General features: G+C 52.8%; 6 protein-coding genes across 6 annotated transcripts; 1 reads left to right on the top strand and 5 right to left on the bottom strand.

The window, feature by feature from the left end:
• Positions 1 to 198: 198 nt before the first annotated feature.
• BO82DRAFT_397890 (O-methyltransferase) lies at positions 199 to 1,270 on the bottom strand (the record flags this gene model as incomplete). The annotated part of the gene is made up of 3 exons (XM_025638984.1): positions 199 to 339; positions 403 to 880; positions 960 to 1,270. The coding sequence occupies 3 exons, from the start codon at positions 1,268 to 1,270 to the stop codon at positions 199 to 201; spliced, it is 930 nt and encodes a 309-aa protein (XP_025496345.1).
• Positions 1,271 to 1,586: 316 nt separating this feature from the next.
• On the bottom strand, positions 1,587 to 2,039 carry BO82DRAFT_397889 (uncharacterized protein; the record flags this gene model as incomplete). Its single annotated transcript, XM_025638983.1, has 1 exon — positions 1,587 to 2,039. The coding sequence occupies one exon, from the start codon at positions 2,037 to 2,039 to the stop codon at positions 1,587 to 1,589; it is 453 nt and encodes a 150-aa protein (XP_025496344.1).
• A 275-nt stretch (positions 2,040 to 2,314) lies between these two features.
• BO82DRAFT_380328 (putative protein kinase) lies at positions 2,315 to 4,357 on the bottom strand. The gene is made up of 6 exons (XM_025637749.1): positions 4,026 to 4,357; positions 3,772 to 3,940; positions 3,627 to 3,738; positions 3,237 to 3,553; positions 3,005 to 3,170; positions 2,315 to 2,946 (listed from the first exon to the last, which is right to left on the bottom strand). Exons 1-6 carry the CDS (start codon positions 4,286 to 4,288, stop codon positions 2,768 to 2,770), a joined length of 1,206 nt encoding a protein of 401 aa, XP_025496343.1. The 5' UTR covers positions 4,289 to 4,357; the 3' UTR covers positions 2,315 to 2,767.
• A 742-nt stretch (positions 4,358 to 5,099) lies between these two features.
• hacA (transcription factor HAC1) lies at positions 5,100 to 6,582 on the bottom strand. Its single transcript, XM_025638406.1, has 3 exons — positions 6,243 to 6,582; positions 5,721 to 6,175; positions 5,100 to 5,628 (listed from the first exon to the last, which is right to left on the bottom strand). Exons 1-3 carry the CDS (start codon positions 6,443 to 6,445, stop codon positions 5,336 to 5,338), a joined length of 951 nt encoding a protein of 316 aa, XP_025496342.1. The 5' UTR covers positions 6,446 to 6,582; the 3' UTR covers positions 5,100 to 5,335.
• A 5,192-nt stretch (positions 6,583 to 11,774) lies between these two features.
• Positions 11,775 to 14,741, top strand: BO82DRAFT_116349 (DUF1212-domain-containing protein). The gene has a single exon (XM_025629845.1). The coding sequence runs from the start codon at positions 12,019 to 12,021 to the stop codon at positions 14,587 to 14,589; it is 2,571 nt and encodes an 856-aa protein (XP_025496341.1). The 5' UTR covers positions 11,775 to 12,018; the 3' UTR covers positions 14,590 to 14,741.
• Positions 14,742 to 16,432: 1,691 nt separating this feature from the next.
• pex20 lies at positions 16,433 to 17,475 on the bottom strand (the record flags this gene model as incomplete). The annotated part of the gene is made up of 2 exons (XM_025638982.1): positions 16,433 to 17,302; positions 17,362 to 17,475. The coding sequence occupies 2 exons, from the start codon at positions 17,473 to 17,475 to the stop codon at positions 16,433 to 16,435; spliced, it is 984 nt and encodes a 327-aa protein (XP_025496340.1).
• Between the last annotated feature and the right edge of the window lie 421 nt (positions 17,476 to 17,896).

The following is a 17,896-nucleotide window of genomic DNA, read 5'->3' as shown; positions in this document are numbered from 1 at the left end:
AGTTAGCGACTTGAATTGAATTGATGATTTTGTGATTCTTCGCGGTCTCGTTCTGTGTATGCGTGTGTATGTAGGCTTCGCTTGTTGAAACGTTGTGGGTTAGGGCACGATCCTGGATTCCTATTCGCTTTATATTGAAGGGGCTCTACTGAATCCATCGACTGCTGCCACTCCCTGTGTCTGCTCCATGCTAGTCCCTCAGTTAGCAACCTTCTTCCTCTTGCGGTCGGGCTGCTTCTGCTCGTCCACCCCGTTCTCCTCCTCTACCTTCTCCATTGCGCGGCTCGAATTCTTCCCCCTCGGCACCTTTCGACCCACGACGCTGATCTCCATCTCGTCCTACAGGTTCGCGCGGTCAGACACAGAGTCCAAAATTAAGACAGGTAAGAAATAAAGACCCACCGCGAGATCCCCGGGCACAATCAATCCCGGCAAGCCCCAACTCTGGCGGAGGCGCGGGTTCTTGCGCATGTAATCGCGATAGGCCGGCGCCCCGGGGCGCATCACATTGTCGGCGATGACCAGCGCGCCGTCCGTCTTCAACAGCCCCAATTCCTCGGCCACCTGAACATCTGCCGCGTAGAGTGCCTCATCGTGGTCCATGAACAGCAGGTCAATGCCCCGGTCGCCGAGGGTTCCTTGCTCATGAAACCGCCGCAGGGTGTGGGCCGAGGCGCCGACGACGACCTCGACTAGGTCCTGCAGGCCGGCGAGGCTGACGAGGTTCATGGCGACGGAGGCGACCAGGGGGTCGATCTCGATGCTGTAGAGCCTGGGGGGCTGGTGCTCCCCGTTATCCTCGCCCGCCTCAATCTCCGCGTTGTCCGGGTTCTGCGTCCAGATTTCCTTCAGGATGCTCCCAAATAGGATGGCAGAGTACCTATTCAGCAAGGCCACCCGCCACCCCAATTAGCAAGCTCTCTTCTTGGTGACAAGCAAGCGACTCGCAACTTACTTACCCAACATATCCCCCCAACTCCACCACCACCCTGGGTCGGTGCTCCCGCACCAAGACGGCCAGCTTGCCCGCTTTGTCCGGACCAATGTTGATTAGAAAGTCCTCCTGGGCGGCGAACTCGTCCATCACCGCCAGAATGGCGGCCGGAGAGCCCCTCAGTTTGGTGTTCAGCTCGGGATGGGCGTAGATGTGCTTGAGGAGGGTGATCTCGCGCCCGTCATGGGACTCAACGATCTCCGACTCCTCCAGGCCCGCCATCTTGCGGAGGGAGGGGTATTTGGTGAAGATGGGGGGTTCTTCGGTGTCTGGCATTCTTGCGGCACTTGGGGGAAATTGGGTAAGGGTAAAGGATTTAGAACGAATAGTGGATGAGAAGAGAGGGGGAGGGTTGGGGGGGGTTCTTATCTATTTGGGGGGAGATTAATCAATTGAGGTGGTATGATATGGTAACTGTGCTGTTATCTATTCTGTACTGTACGGTAAGGTTTTGTTCTGTAATTTGCTTACATACAGGATTGAAACATCTTTTTACAAAATCTCCAATACTAGTCCTATTCCTGTATGGACCATGTACTGTACAGTATGCACCGTATAGAGTCTATCTATATTCTGCATTCTCACCTCGGCCCTACATGACCCCGCATTGCGCATTGAGTTTGGACGAAGTTTCTATCACCCGAGCAGTGGTGATCTCCCTGGCACGCAGTTGAACATTGGACTCGCGGACATGCTTCCGCTGCCAGGCCAGATATTTCTCATGATGCCGAATGCACCCGACTACATGCAGGTTGTTGGTTCCTCTGGTTCCTTTAAACTTGTAGAGAAACATCCCGTCCACGATCCGGTCTGGGGCGTCATCGTCGCGCGACTCGCGAAAACAGCGTATCACCGGGCCACACTCTGGGCCCCGCTGGACGATGCCATAGAAAGGAGACGCGTCGGGATATTGGGCCCGGAGCAGCTGGAAGGCCTCGTGGAGGCGTTCCTGCCCGCGCTGCCAGTCTTTGTCCCGCGGGGATGTTATTTGGATAATCTGGCGCTTTGGTGCGAGATTGATGAGTCCTATATGCGGGAGCGCCATGGTGGGTGCAGCAGATCGTATCGTATGATGATGATGAGGCAGATGATGTGGTAGGAGGAATCTTGCTGTGGAATCCTCCAATTTATAAACACTTATCCGGTTGGCATGCTTCCGGGCGGTATTGCTTCATCGTTCGGGAGTCTGGTGATTTTCAGGATACTACAGGCACGCGAGCATGGTGTCTAGACTATGAAAGCGATTGCCTTTCTGTCGACTCCCTTTGTACTTGTGGCATGTCTTTATTTCTATGTCTACTTCGACAAAGTATCTGGTTCGCTCACAAGCGGGTGGAATTGCTGGGCCATAAGTGAGCAATTCGCTTCGATAAAGAATCTATGCCGCGACAAAGACTGCCTAGTGTGCCTGAATGAACCAGAAACAAAGGCTTTTTGACGCGAAATCAGGCACCAAGGCTATTTCAAAGGGACATGTATGCCTCACAGTGCAAGTGTCGGTGAAGAGACTGGTTAGGCTTTCTCAGAAAAATGTAGGAAAATTTGAGGTTGGGCTTCTGATCAGTCGTAGACTTTTGGCCCCCTGATATAACCCCGAGCGGTGGCTGGCTCGCTTTGCTAGGCGCTTGTAACATGACGGGTGAATGGAGAGGCCGAGGCTGGCTCTAAGCCAAGGAATCTTATAGGTTGCGATATTGGCGCCGGTAGGAGACAGGGTAAACCAAATATGAACTGATAGCCAATGTGACAAAGGAAGCATGTTTAGCTGAAATATCAGAGTAGCCACGAGTCCTCGAGCAGCTGCTTCGCCGTCTTTCGCTCTTCTGGTAGCCACTTCAGCATTGACATCATGAATTGGATGAACTCCACCTTCTCTTCTCCTGCAAGTCGCTTTTCTAGGCTCCCTAAGGAGATCATTGGTACAACTGTTTCTTCATGGGCAACCCAGGCGCCTGGCAACATGTCAGGTGGACAACTTCAATTGGGACCGCAAGCCTAGAAGGGACTTACCATCAGGGTCAAAACACTGTTCGGTCGTTTCACTGCGGCGAATAAATCCCACCGGCGGTGGCCCGATCAAGGCGACCATGCGTGCCAGATGCTTGAACGGGTCGTGGCCGCCTTTGGCATCGAAAATATCATCGAACAAATACTCCCCTTCGAAAAGGTCCCAGATCTGTCAACTGACATCAGCGCGCTGGACGATAGACACTGATAGCTGTATACCTGGGCCCGCACTTACCAAGCCTGCCAGGTTCCAGATATCGGCGGCGCTTCCCCAGGGCAATTCGAAGATGATCTCTGGCGCCCGATAGATGTGCGGCTGAATAAAGGGCCTAGACTCCTGCTGGATCCCAATCCGTGCCTCACCAAAATCGCACAGGATTGGGAGCCCATAACTCTTACATGCAGACGGTCGACGGAATCGCCGACTCTGGTAGATGATACGAGACTCATCAATCTGCTTTCGAGGGCTGGGATCCTCGGCTTCGGCTTTCGCAAAGTCCGCCAGCATGCCGTCGTCCTCGGAACTAAGCATCAGGTTGTCCGTCTTGATATCTGATATGAGTTAGAAACAGGTAGTCTTCCTTCGAACCGGGGGTGAGGGGATTTATCGAGGTGCAATACATACCGGTGTGGATGACGTTGGCTTCGGTGTGAAAGAAGTCCAAAGCTAGAAGCAGACGCTTCACCGTCATTTTGACAAGAGGCAGATTAAATGGCCTGGAATTGAGCCCCATCGTCTCTAACAGGGTCATATGCATTGGCTATAGCACTAAGCAGCGGTGTTGCCCAGCAGGTCCGTGTAGGTCGAAAGAATCATAAAGCTCGCGGATCAGCGCTTGACCTGGATGCGTAGAATTGACTCTGGCTAGATGCTCATAGATCTTAAGCTCGCGACCTGATGCGGTCGAGTTGATGGCAGCGATGTAGATACCTTCAACACTCTATACTGGTCGTTCCTTGATGTATATTGACTTGTTAATTCCATGCGCGCTCACTGGGAGAAGGGTCGTTCGTCGGAACACACTGGAGATCCCGGCATAGCCAACTTGTAGAATACGCCCCATAACCGAGTTTTCCCGTAACCTGATACCGGGTCTCGTATATGTCGCCAATTTTAACGGGGTAGTAATGCTCGGGTTTATAAAAGGGCAACGTCTCCTCTTCAATGGGCGTGTCAAGAGGCAGAGTAGTATATGAGATCTTGGATATCATTCGTGATGAAGATGGTGATAACGATGATAGCCTTTGTCGGAGGGTGCTGCTCCATGTGCTAAATCGTCCTGCCATATCTAAATGAAAATTTTGTCCAATAAGCTAGCGATTTTGTCGAGGATTGAGTGATTGAGAGAATGGAAGTGGATATTGGTGCCATCCTTAATAAGTTCATAAGGGAGAGACAGGAGTGTAGATCAAGTAAGTTGGCTAGCTTATCGTCACGTGGAGCGTGCTCCTTCCTAGGAACGGTCCGTATATCCCTTTAGTACAGTACACACTCCGTCGATTGACCCGCAAAATGTGGAGGTGCTCAGCCAGCCGTCGTACAGGAGTTATCAGTCTGAAGAAGCATCTTCACTTCAGCACACGTGTTGTTAGCAGCCAGGATTTCCAGACGTCTGCAAGGATTAGATTGCCCAGTGATCAGTGGAGGGGATATATTTGCTTCCTACTTTCCAGGCAGTTTCAGTAAATAACATAAGTGACGTTTCTTAATCGACTCCGGGTTATTGATGCATGACTGTGAGACACATTAGCAGCATATAAGAATACCCTATAAGAATACCCTTAATAATGGTGAAAGGAGAAAACAACTTAAGTGGTGACTGCTGATGGCTTATGTTGTGCATCACTGCATAACTGACTTAGTCATAGCATGACGCAAGCACCCAGATACGGTCGGTCAGTCGGTCGGTGGGCCGCAAGCCAGCAGGCAGCAACAAAATACGGTTACAGAGCTATGCAATATTTGAAGGGAATAAGATAATAAGAAATAGCCATCATACAGGCTCTCCGTTAATAGTGATTAAGGTTTTCACGCTAGTTTACAGTATAACTCTTCAACGGCGCTTGCCCAAAAGCGAAGACGTCAACGTCTTGCTGGCGCTACCTGAACTCCATGAACTCCGTGGACCCCGTTGATGTAGAAGTTTCCCATGATGATGATGATGATGCCTGCGCCGTCCATGCTGCGCGGATTTCAAACCCTTCAAGATTCGTTTGCGTCGTCCCGGCTTTTCGAGTAAATCTATCGTCCAAGCTAGGGTTAATAAAGACTCCCAGCTCCAGTGAGCTTCGCCGACACCGCCAGCGGGTCGGTCTTGGGGAGAGAACTTCTGATTAGCAGCCAGCTGCAATGCCCTGCCCGTCGCATCGCGTAGTGGACGCGCCAAGGCTGGGTTGCACGCTAGAAGTCTGGCAAGAAGCTTCGTCCGGAAGACCGTGGGGCGGGTCGATGCCGTCGAAGTTGACAGAGTCGGGGTCGAAATTAACCATAGAATCAAATGGAAATGCTGATAGATCTCCTCCGTCGAGAAGGTCAAACGCGAACCCGTCTTCAAGGACTGAAGAATCCGACCCAGCGGGAGAATCACCGCTGAATAGGCGGTTGAAGTCATCGTCAGAAAGAGGAGCTGCAAGGTCATCTGCAGCGTGAGATTCCACGTTTGAGCCGAGCTCAAACAGCGAGAGGGCGCTTCCATCTCCTTCGAGACCAGCGACTGACACTGCAGGTCGCACAACACCGCTGCAGGATGTTGTGTCAAGTCGGAGGCTTCAGCCAGAGTGGAAGGCCGGAGGGTGGGGGAGTAGTCGGTGAGAGGAGAGGTCGGGAAGGGAATTCGGTCGAGGGGAAGCTCGTCGCGCTCCTGCTTGAACAGGGTGGGCGTAAGGGTGGGAGAGGCCGAAGCAGGGGGGCCGGGCTTGGGAGTGTTGCCCCGGGAACCCCTGACCTCGGCGGATAGTTGAGCGACTTGTTGGTTCAGGCGGTTATTTTCAGCTTCCATCTGGGTCAAGCGCTGGAGAAGGAACTGGTTCTGTTGCTCCATCTGAATTTTCTCGTTTTCTAGTTTCTCCATCTCGAGACGCTTGCGCTCTCGAGAGGTTTGTGCGGCAGCACGATTCCGAAGAACACGCTCGATGCGGCGCTGCTCCTTTTCGTCCTCCGTCTTGGCCCGTTTCCTAGGATTTGTACATTAGTATCATGCTTCAATAATCAGGACGCCCTTGCATGGATGGATGAACATACCTTGGAGGAAGGTTGGTCTTAGGGACTGGTAACTCCTGGCCCCATGACTTTCTCTTCTTCGCAGGCTTCTTGTCCTCTGCTTTGGTTTCGGCCTTGACGGTGGGATCGTTCAAGGAAGTGTCCGCTGGGGAGACGGTGAGCATGGGAATCTCCGGAGCCGGCGAGCCAGCCAACGATTCCACTGGAGAGAAACCGCCTTCCATCTTGCAAAGGCGATATGTTGATCGAATGACAGGGACTCGGATCAACTGTGAACTGTCTAATCGTAGACTGGATGGGTCACGAAAGCAAGGTGGTGCTCAATGCTCAGGAAGGCGTAGCTCAATCACGTCTCTTTTTTGCCCAGGTCACAGGGACAGAGGCCACGGTGTCATCACGGTACAAGCCAGGTCTGGGGGAGGGGCCAGGTGGTTGACCAGCGGCGTTTTGGTTGGTTAGACCCAAAACGGAAGCTGGGGGAAATGGGAAAAGGACAACTGTCCACAAAGGTAGCGAAAGTAATAAGATGGAGAGGGTTGACTGCTTTCAGACAGATAGACAGATTGAATGAGTGTGTCTGGGAGAGGGAAAGATTGCCTCTTTAAAAGGCCAGCGTGGTCAGTTGAGGGGGCGTCTCCTTTTCGCAAGGGGGCGGAGTCTCCCTTCGTCACCCAAGTACCTGTCATGTATTGTAAGATATGTGGTACTTTACCACCGTTCCTTGGGAATGTACCTTGAGGGCTGTGTTTGGGGCCGTATGGAGCTGTATGGGACCGTAAGCCTCACCTACAAAGCCGGGCTGGAATGGGAGGTGGTACCAATTGAAACCAATTGAACCCCCCCTCCTGAAGCTGTTCTCTCCTCCTCTCGACTCCTCTTTGCTTCATCCACTTTCCCATTCCCTTTCAACCTGCGACACGCTCCGTCGAGATTGTGGAACCCTCTTCCGGCCCCCCCTCTTCATCATCAGTGATCGGGAAATCTGATTGCTCTACCCTCCAGGTTTGGCCCCGCCCCCCTCAATGCCATTTTTATCCCTGCTCCGGACGGTCCTGAGATTCTCTGCCCTTTCGACTCTAACCCGCTCCGCTCGCTGACGAGAGCCGCCGTTGCGAATCACTAAGACACGGTTGCTGACTCTGATGCTCCTTAGCGCCTTCGCAGGTTCGTATTCGCTCGCATCGGTCATCCTTCACTCGACTACGCTATCTTTATTCTTGCTCTTGAGATTCATCTTTCGCTTTGTCCACTGCACCCGAGACGTTCCACGGTTACACCCTGAAAGAACCGGGCAGAGAGTGGGAAACACCTCAGCTCAGTGGTGCTAATGGCGTGATCTGGGAGACCATGAACGCAGATCTCCACCGGGCCGTACTAATGACTCCCCCTGTCTGGGCTCGGCCGTTGCAACTTCCGTGGTGAATGCAGTCTAGCCAATTCTTCGACCTTCTGCGCCCGAGAGACTTTATTATTGGTGGATCTTAGTCTACTCTCCGCCATGCTCCCCCTCCCCCCCTGATTCGGCTCGTCTGGAGTCTTGAACTTATCTCAATCAACCTGCACAAAGGAGATAGTCTATCCCCCGCTCCGCAATGTAGACTATCGTCGGAGATTATTGTGAGCGATTTAGGGGCGTTCTTTGAGAATTCTTCCATGACAAGGGGTGCGTTTGTGTGCAGTCTGCGAATAAGATCGTGGACTAAGCACTGAGCTGCCTCTCAATTGGGTGATTGATGCTCACATCTGGTGCTTGATTGACGGGCAGTCACGTTCCTGCAGCCGTTCATCGCGTGCTGGGAAGGATCAAGATGTTCACCTTATTCTTCCTGTACCGAGTTGGTAATCACATGGCCTCCATCTTCGGTTTTTGTTGACAGGATAGTAGCTCCTTGTCGTACTTGCTGCTCTCACACAGGGCTCGCTCATCAAGCCCCCTATTGCATTCCCTACCCCCTTGGAATTTCACCGTACATTATATTTACCTTAGGATGCCCAGCTTGCCCCTTCCTCGTTGAATAGCGTGCCACAAATTTTCTGTGAACCTCTTTTGTGTCCCATCACCAAACTTGACCCAACATCGACTCTCTTCAGTCGATGTTCCTGGCTCGCAATGCCCCCCCCCCCCCCCCCCCGCATACGTCTCGATATAAATAGCCGACAGATCCCCAGGAGGTCCTTGACGATCATCCGCATTATTCGCGTTTGATCGGCTGCATTACGTGTGCCGCCAGTGCAATGCATTCATAACAGCGTCCGTCTCAGCGAAGTTTCAGCTCTTGAGGAGCGGCGCCATAGCACTGCCTACGCGATTCGCCGCCTCCCACGTCCTGAACTCAAGAGGCAGCGCGAAAGAGCGAGACATTCGGTAACGTTATACCTTTTAGGAATCTCCTCAACGCAGGCTCTCGTATTCCCGACAGCGGCCTCGGGTTCTGCTTGGCGGCTCGTATTCCCAATCTACGTGAGCATGCTGTTCGCTTCATGACTCCCACACTCTCGACTTGCAATCGAGCGTCCAGATGTCGCGATGTGTTGTTTGCGCACGATGGACGAGCGTATAACAAACGCGCACTAACCGTCTCCGCGATGTCATGACGGGTGTTGGGACTTCATACGTTATCGGCCTGTAAGCTACGGTGGTTCTGTGCTCGCCGGTTAGCAGATCTCTCTCGTCTGTAGCCTTTGACTCTGAAGGTTGGGTCTCAGAATAGCTCAGTAGTCCGCGCGTAGTCCAGTTCGACTCATTGATGATGACTTTGAGACGTGCCATCACTTCTGAGTATATTGCTATCTTTTCACTTGTAGTAGGTTAGCATGTGTCCGCCAAGCAGACTGGCCACTTTCAAGAAGAATGGACTCTGTCGGATGGATTAGATATACAATGCAGTCCAGCGAGCATTTTACTGCGTCAAGCCTTTCCTTTATACCAAAGCATGTGTGAAACTCTAAATTGTCGAAGAAATTGAAGATTTCACTGTCTTCGTTCATGCGAAGATTCTCATCTTCTCCCAGATGAGGTTGAGTCTTAGGCCGTGGTTGCACACAATATATACTTCATCTTACTATCTGATGTCCCGTACAACTAACTTGAGCTATGATTCGAAGTTTCTTGTTATTTGCTCAGGTTGTGGATTGTTTCACCTAAAATCCTGTGTGACATGACCATCGAATGCTGGTAGCGGATATATACTTAATACCTCCATCCCTGGATTTGCCAAAACTTTGTCATGAAGTTAAGTGTTTTCATCCTTGGTCAAATGCTCAGCCATATCCAGCGAGTAGAGCGAGATCAATATCAGACATCTCGCCCATCGCAAGCCGGGATATACCACTATCTACTCAACAGACAGCCTCGAGCCCAGCACCTTCATGCGGCCAAGACATTATGCCGCCTAGCATGCGAAGGCATGACTAAGCAATACACACACACTCACATCGTTCCTACTCGACCACGTGACCGGGATTCAGGGGCATGTTAGCCTTATGGTGTATGCTTCATCGAGATCGATGTTTGCCAACGAGCTGCTGCATTCAATAAGGCGTCGAGTCATCAACGTATCACCTCTAGAGTCGTGTTGAAGCGATAGAAACTTCTTTCATTCCTTGCCGAATCTTACGACCCGCTACATAAGCATGACATGCGCCGAGCCCATGAAAAATTTACACCACGCAACGCATGAGACAGCAAACCGAAAACAGAGGGTCTGGATTGCCCCTCTTAGAATTGTGTTGTCGAGTGAATGACGATGCGGCGAGTTATGAAGGAATAGGCGATGTTGCAAATGCAGGCTACTATTATGAGTATGAGAATTGCTTTTGTTGATGTTACATAACCTTCGGCACCACCGAAGCGGCGAAGATATCGGAGCAAGCGGGAGGTCCGTCGGCTTAATAGTGGATCGAAAAGTTGAAGGGGGCTTGTCCGATGTGTACCGCAGTATACGGTAGATAGAGCTCTGATAGCGAACTAGCCCAGACAAGTTGAGCGATGGTCAGAGCTCCATTCTATTTCGGTAGAACTGGAGGATCAATGGTCCCTTGGCTAAGCCAACTCGAGACTTGTAGATGGCATCGTATACCACCGCTCAACATGGGCGCCATGGCGCAGGCAATGGCCCGTATAGTTCGGAATAGCAATCCTCTTATGCAGCCGGCGGCACTAATTGCCGCGGACTCGGATGGGCGATAAGCTCGGACGGGCTGGGGCCGTTCTAGAAGTTGGGAAATAGGGGGCTGAACTGCTTGAGCTTCCCACTTTGGGACAATAGATCTCAATAGTTAGTCTTCGATCTACTCCATAGTTTGACGCGAAAGGGAAACGTTTTTGACCCAATTAGATGTATAAACCTCGCGATGATCAGTGCAGTCGAATCAGGCATCTATGCATGGGCATGAAGCTTTTCCCGGTAACCAGGGATAGACAAGAGGCGATTCTCTGCAAAAATAGAATGGCCAGAGATGATGATATTCATGACGCGGCGAGAATCAAACATAGTTTTGCAGGTCGAATGGTGGAACACACCTCGCAAGCCACCAGCGCTTCCAGAGGGTGAGAGGTTCTAGACTATCCCATCACGTGATGACAGGGGACTCCGCGATACCTCCCCGATTGGGCAACCAACAACTGCTGCACAGACACTTCTTGCGAGTCGCCACCGCCCACCACCATCCTCTTTCCCCCTCCCCACCCACTCACAACACCACCCAAGTTACCCAACTAACCCGGCATTGCGCGGTCGGAACTCAATTCACAAATCAGAATTTATCCACTGATCATGGCCATCATCCGGCAAATCCTACACTCCCCATTGGAGGGAGCCCTGGTGCCTCACTGCGACTTGCAGTGCTCATTTCCTCCTGTACAAGGTGCGCACCACTGCACAAGGGGGCTTCAAGCCACCCGCAGGCGAGGCGCGACTGTGGTGAAACCGCTGTATGCTGTTGTCATCTAACCGCAAGCCCGGTGGGGTCGATCAAGCCACAGTCAGTCCTGCTTCCGAAGACCATCCCAGCTAGCACAGTGAAGACAATAACAACGATAATAAGGGAAAATGGTCAATCCAAGACTGTATTGCGAAATGGACTGGCCTGGGGTGATAGACAAACCAACAGACACACACACACAGAGAGAAACAGAGAGGTGATGAGCTGTCAGTCACCCGTTTTGGCTGATCATTCTACGGCTCCGGTGCCTGTCTTGGTTCCTATTCACTCATGGTCTTCGGCTGGGATCCACCGCGGCCATTTTCTCCCCCCCCTCCAAGGCACGCTTTCGTTGCCAATCACTTTATCAATATTTCCCGGATGAAGTCATGGGCGGAGGGGGAGGGTAAGACATTCATAGACTGTCATTCAATATCCCACCGCTATCTCCCCACGATTGTCGCTCTCTACACAGTCGATCAGCTTTAAAAAGCTTTCCAAACCGACTTCGCTTTGCCTGGCTAGACTCTAGACCATCGAGGAATCGAGACTTATTTTTGGTTCCGCCGCCCACGCCGTTGTTTTCTTTGGGTTCTTCGCGCTCTCCACCCACTGGTCCGCCGGTTCCACGCTTCAAAAGCTTTTTTGCCTTTTTTCCCTTTTTTCTCCGGCTTCCCCCTTGTCCTTCTCCAGTTTTCTTCTCCTCTTGACGTTTCGTTCCGTTTGTGCCTGGTGGCTGTTCTTGTGTCTCGTGGATCTGCATCTTCCCTCTTCCCTCTCTGTTCATATTTTCCCACTCGTACATACTTTACTTTATACTGCACATACCCGATAGAGATCCCGGTCCTTGCAGCAGGCTGCTTGGACTATTCAAATGTCGGAACCACACCGGGAAGGTGCCTCCTATGAGCTGCTAGATCGCGAGAACAGCTTCGAGGGTCACGATGCGGTAGCTCACAATCCCAGCCCTCAGACCACCCCGAATTCTCCTACCTTCCCTGAAGACGTGACCTCTGCGCCACCTCCCAGCGACGCTCAGCACGAGACGTCAACTACGAGGCCGACTCGAGTCCGATTCCGCTCAGTGAGCAATCATGGCGAGAGTGCACCGCAACGGCCGCCTATGCCCCGAGCAGACTCCGACTATTCCGTACGCTCGCTTCAATCCGTCCACTCCATGATGCCCACGTCGGACTCTGCCGATCTTACCGAGTACTTCCCCGGAGATGGAGAGCCTGGGCCTGAAATCGAAGCAGGCGTCGAGCCATCGGCGCACCGACGCGCCTCCCCACCTACCGACGGCGACACCCCCAAGTCTTCCATCGAGAAGGAAGAGCAACCCGCGCACCCGATGTCCGCCCGAGACCGCTGGAAGCACGCCAGCAAACTGCTTCGTCAGAAGACCGTCAACCTGGGCGAACGTCTGGGTAGACCTTCGGACGATGACGGTGGTGACCTCGGCGCCGCCATGCTACCCGATGATTTAGAGAGAGGACTTGGACCAGCACCGCCGCGCCGTGGAGGGGAGGAAAAGGATCCGTTCGATATTCACAACCGCGATCGCGACGAAACACCACCGCCACCTAGCGCAGAGGCCCATAGATTGGTGCGCAGCATGACCCAGCATCACTTGCGCAACCGCAAACCTAAATCTGCCTACGCACGCTCCGGAACCAGCACGCCCGACGAATCGAGTCGACCGGACTCCTGGTATGGGGGTGCTACCCCGCCCCGCCCTGGTGCGGGCGGCGGCGGTATTCTCGCGCAGTTGCTGAAGCTCCATGCTGCGCAGGCGAAAGATAATATGTCCGTCACGGACTCGTCCGACAACGAATCGGTGGCCTCATCAGGGACCGCTACCCCGCGCCGGGACTTCTCGTCAGAGACGGCGACTCCCAAGAAAGAGAAGTTGAAATGGTACAAGAAATCGAACCATCATTCCACCGCCTCGCTGGTGTCCGCATCGATGAACCTCAGTCGGGCGAGTCTGCCGGCCTCCGCCGATACGTTGGTGATGCTGCCGCAACCACCGAAGAAGGGGAAGAAGAAGTCGCGCAAAACCCGGCTGGAGGACGAAATCCGCGTCACCGTGCATATCGCCGAAATCCTGGCGCGGCAGCGTTACATCATGCAGCTGTGCCGGGCGCTAATGCGGTACGGTGCCCCCACCCACCGTCTCGAGGAGTACATGCAAATGACGGCCCGAGTCCTGGAAGTTGAGGGCCAGTTCTTGTATCTGCCGGGATGTATGATCATGTCCTTCGACGATCCGACCACCCGCACCGCCGAGGTCAAGTTGGTCCGAGTCGTGCAGGGGGTGGACCTGGGTCGGTTGGCGGAAACGCACAACGTGTACAAGAATGTCGTTCATGATCTTATTGGCGTGGAGGAGGCTATTCAGGAATTGGATTTCATTATGAAGCGGCCTCCCCGGTTCAACAAGTGGATTCTCGTGCTGGCCTACGGGTTGGCCAGCTGCGCGGTCGGTCCATTCGCCTTCGAAGCCCGCCCGATCGACATGCCCATCATCTTCTTCCTGGGCAGCCTTGTCGGACTCATGCAGCACGTCCTGGCCCCGCGCTCCGTTCTGTACTCCAACGTGTTCGAGGTCACCGCCGCCATCCTGACCTCCTTCCTTGCACGCGCCTTCGGGTCCATTCACCGCGGCAAGAACGCCGACGGCTCTCTGAATTACATCTTCTGCTTCTCCGCGCTGGCGCAGTCTTCCATCGCTCTCATCCTACCGGGATTTATGGTTCTCTGTAGTAGTCTGGAACTGCAGTCCCACCAGATGATCGCCGGCTCCATCCGCATGGTCTACTCGATCATCTACTCACTGTTTCTCGGCTACGGTATCACGGTCGGGACGACCATTTACGGTTTGATCGACGGTGCGGCCAGTTCGACGACCACGTGCCCGAACCAGGATGTTTACGGCAGCAAGTACACGCAGCACTTCGTCTTCGTCCCGATCTACGTCATTTTCCTCGCCATCATCAACCAGGGCAAGTGGAAGCAGGTGCCGGTCATGATCGTCATCGCCACCTGCGGCTACGTGACGAACTACTTCAGCACGCTTAAACTCGGCTCCAGCTCGGAGGTCGCCAACACCGTCGGCGCCTTCACCATCGGTCTGCTGGGCAACTTGTACAGTCGCCTGTGGCACGGCCACGCCGCCACGGCCATCCTGCCCGGTATCTTCGTGCTGGTGCCCTCCGGCCTCGCCTCTTCGGGATCCTTGCTGTCAGGTATCGAATACGCCGACGAAGTGCGCGAGAATCTGAAGAACGGGACGAGCGCCAGCAGCACGACCTCGGACGCCAGTATCTCCAGCCTTGGTTTCGGTATGATCCAGGTGGCCATCGGTATCACGGTGGGGCTGTTTGTGTCTGCCTTGATCGTGTATCCCTTCGGCAAGCGTCGGAGTGGATTGTTCAGTTTTTAAAATCGCACCTTGCGTGCCTCTCTATACCCCCCTTGTCCTGTTTCGTCTCCGCCAGCCTCCAGTATTGCTTTTGTTGTCCTCGTACAAAGTCTGATCACAATCTCCCTCCGTCATCCTTGTATTTATGTGGCCCCTCTCTCTGATTTGTCGATGTTATCCACGTTTGCATGTTTGCATGTGTTTATGAAGTGCATTGAAGCAGGCTTTTGCATTTTTCTCCCCCTTGCCTTTCCGAGTTTCTCCATTCTAGATGGCTTTCATTTAATTTTCGGGGTGATATTCTAATGTTGCTGGGTCGCGAGGATGTTTCGACCGGAAGGAAAAAGGACAATTTACTGGTTTAGATTGTTCCAGATATTTACTTACTTTCTAGATTTATATGTTGCACCTAGAGCTATACTTACTTCCCTCTCATCTTGGATTATACATTCTCCATTTCTTTGTTCATGGTATGCTCGGTACGTAGCTTTTGCTTTTCCTGGGATTAGATATACGCTTTGGGTTTCTTACCTGAAGAATTCTAGACGTAAATTGAAAATCAAGTAAGTGAGTCCAAATGGTGTGTGGGGTGTCGATGACGGCCACAGCGAGCGGTCGCAACCGATCTTCTTACCGCTGTTCTTTTTGACCTCCGGGGTACCTATCATCGTGCATCTCCTATTTTTGGGGCCGCATCGCCGGAGAAATTTGGGACAAGCTTGGGAATCGAAATCTATAGCCTCAATTATTGTCCGCATCGTGCAAGCTGTAAATCTTTGTGACTGTGGTGGTTAGGAAGAAGGAAAAAGGGAAAAAAAGAAAAAAAAAAAATAAGAGGCGATCTGGAGTGTTGATTCAGCACTAAGACTCATCTTTAGGTAAGTAACCTTGCTTCCGGCCCGCAACTATATAAAGAAAAGAGAATGTATTTACTAGTACTCATTTCTCGAAACTGCCTGTGTGCTGAGGAAAGTGTCCAAATGACGAATTACTGGCTAAAGTCAGGCAAGAAAGGAAGAAGAAAAAAAAAAACAGGAAACACCGAAAGAGAAAATAGATCAATGAGTCTATATGTGCTGATATGCAATTAGATGCGAGGATTTTAGTGATAACCACAATAACTTCGGAGGAGACAAGCGTCGAAGCTCTTCGAGATCACCACGAACCATGAGGCTCCCTATGCCGGTGCACTCTGTTTGAGTCGGACGAAAAGAGAATCTGATGGTAAAATCGTAGGGTCCGGAGCCGTGCGCGGCCGACTGTGCTCAAGCCCAGCGGTCGCCGTGGTTCCAGGTATCCGAGAGCAGGCCGGCGTCGTCCAGTGTGCCCTCCACTGCGACAGGAGATGCGACACTCCCTGTCGCGGGAGCAGGCCGGCTGGGCAGGTTCAACGAGTCTTGAGGCGCAATATCTATTACCACAGAAACACAAAAGACTGATCAGCATCCTGCACGATTTCGAGTATCACCTCCACCCCCAACGCCAAAAACTCACCAGTAGACCCAGCCCCCAGCCCACTGCCACTGCCACTGCCATTGCCATCTGCCATCTCCGCTCGCCGCTGGCCTTCAGGATAATACCTCCCTCCGGGATGGAGAGTCTGCGAAGTCTGAAAAGTGTGGGAAACCGCGAATCAGAAAAGAGACGTTTTGAACAACATGGAATGAAGTCTGTGTGCGCGTGTGTGGCCTTTGTTTGTAATGATAGCGGCGGAGGCAGCATCCACAACTTTGTACAGTAACATTGCTGCCGGCCCATCTGATATCATTTCTTTTTTTGGTGTGCTCTTCGCGCCCTCCCTCGTGTTCCCCAAAAAGAAGATGTAATAATTTGGCCACCCGAAAATGATAGTTACAAACAGAATTCACGAACTGGTACTACTGACTTCTTGAAATTCTTCCCCCTTGATTTCCACCTCGCGATCCCGGATGCGCCGCATCAGCGCCAGGAAACTACTCTCCTGGAACTTCTGGCTGGTGTCGTGCTTGAGACTGTCGACGAGCTGGCCGGCCGTGCGTGCGAGCGCGTCCGCGTCGTTGGCTTGCGCTTGGGGGTCGGTGCTCTTTTCCGTGGGCGGGATGGTGTCGGAGCCGATCTTGATTTGCTCGATCGGGGCCTGTGCTTCAGTTGTGAGGTCGTCGGTATCTTGTTGGGGCGTGGTGGTTATTTGTTCTGCGGCGACGATCTCGGTCGCTCTCTCTTGGGATGCTATGGCTGCGCTGGCCTGCGCGAAGGCAGCCTCGAAGGCGGATTCGTCGAAGGTTGAGATTGGTGCTGCTGCTGTTGTTGTTGCTGCTGAGGATAATTGGGGAGCGGGTCCCGCGTGCCGGGGGTGGAGTCTCATGACGTGCATTCTACTGTCGCTGGGCCTGAATGAGGATTGGAAGTCTTCGGTGTGAGCGAGTGGGTGATGCTGTTGCATCGTGGGCTGTTGTTGATGCTGGCGCTGGAGAAATTCATTGTGCCAGCCCTGTTGGGAGGTGGAGGGGAGTGGCGCATGCGATACGTTAGGTTGTTGATGTTGTACTGCCCATGGGTCCGCGAGGTTCAGTCTTTGAAAGTCGGTCGCCCAATTCAACGATTCTGAGGGACCGCCGAGGAAGAGTTGAGGCGCAGGGGCAGCAAGATGAGCCGGATGTTGGAGATCGCGAAGTGGTGCAGGCGCGAGATTGGACTCGAAAGCAGCGAATTCGGGGTCAAGGACGCCTGTGCTGGGATTGTGATTCCGGAACCCCTGACAGCGACGAGGTTAGTAATGTGAGTTTGGCTCAGACGGATAAAAGGCTAGAATACCTGAGAGGGTGCCTGCTGTGACGTCAACCTATCCTGCTGAAGGGTCCGATCGGTTGAGGCATGTTTCTGAAAGTTCTGAAGCGCGTTCGAGGGACCACATAGAGCGTCACTCATGATGCCGACCGGTGTTGTGCCTGCTGGGCACCGGAGAAGCCAGATAAGGCGCGTTTGGATCTGGCGTGGTTGAATTGGCTAGACTGCAAGAGATGAGTCCGGGAAAGAACGGGAAGACCAGATGAATGGATGCAGTGAGGTACTCCTTCTGCATCAACCTTTCAATGTTGCAAGAACAACGCACAAGATTAATGGCAGACAGGCGAGTCCGGAGTAGAAAGAAGATAAGATGGCGGGTGTGGACGGTGGGGTAGCCGGTAGCCCATCATGCCGAGGCCCCCCTCTCACGTGCCATCCGCTTATGTCATTCGCCCAAATCTCGGTCTCCAGGATTGCCTTGCTTACTTCGGTATAGCGTTCCGTTTCCTATCAGTTCCCACTTGTCTCGGGTCTTCTTTGCTTTTACTCGTAAGATTCTCTG

The sequence above is a fragment of the Aspergillus uvarum genome, assembly GCF_003184745.1.
Source record: "Aspergillus uvarum CBS 121591 unplaced genomic scaffold BO82scaffold_4, whole genome shotgun sequence".
Taxonomy (NCBI): Eukaryota; Fungi; Ascomycota; class Eurotiomycetes; order Eurotiales; family Aspergillaceae; genus Aspergillus; species Aspergillus uvarum.
This window is presented reverse-complemented; position numbering and strand designations above follow the sequence as displayed.

What these genes read in the sequence shown, in the direction of transcription:
- BO82DRAFT_116349 (XM_025629845.1), top strand. Translation starts at nt 12,019, where the DNA reads ATGTCGGAACCACACCGGGAAGGTGCCTCCTATGAGCTGCTAGATCGC.
- BO82DRAFT_380328 (XM_025637749.1), bottom strand. Translation starts at nt 4,288, where the DNA reads ATGGCAGGACGATTTAGCACATGGAGCAGCACCCTCCGACAAAGGCTA. An exon ending in TGGCTATGCCGGGATCTCCA is followed by an intron (nt 3,941 to 4,025) that starts GTGTGTTCCGAC and finishes ACCAGTATAGAG; the next exon opens with TGTTGAAGGTATCTACATCG. An exon ending in AGCCAACGTCATCCACACCG is followed by an intron (nt 3,554 to 3,626) that starts GTATGTATTGCA and finishes AACTCATATCAG; the next exon opens with ATATCAAGACGGACAACCTG.
- hacA (XM_025638406.1), bottom strand. Translation starts at nt 6,445, where the DNA reads ATGGAAGGCGGTTTCTCTCCAGTGGAATCGTTGGCTGGCTCGCCGGCT. An exon ending in AAGACCAACCTTCCTCCAAG is followed by an intron (nt 6,176 to 6,242) that starts GTATGTTCATCC and finishes TACAAATCCTAG; the next exon opens with GAAACGGGCCAAGACGGAGG. An exon ending in GGTGTTGTGCGACCTGCAGT is followed by an intron (nt 5,629 to 5,720) that starts GTCAGTCGCTGG and finishes ATGACCTTGCAG; the next exon opens with CTCCTCTTTCTGACGATGAC.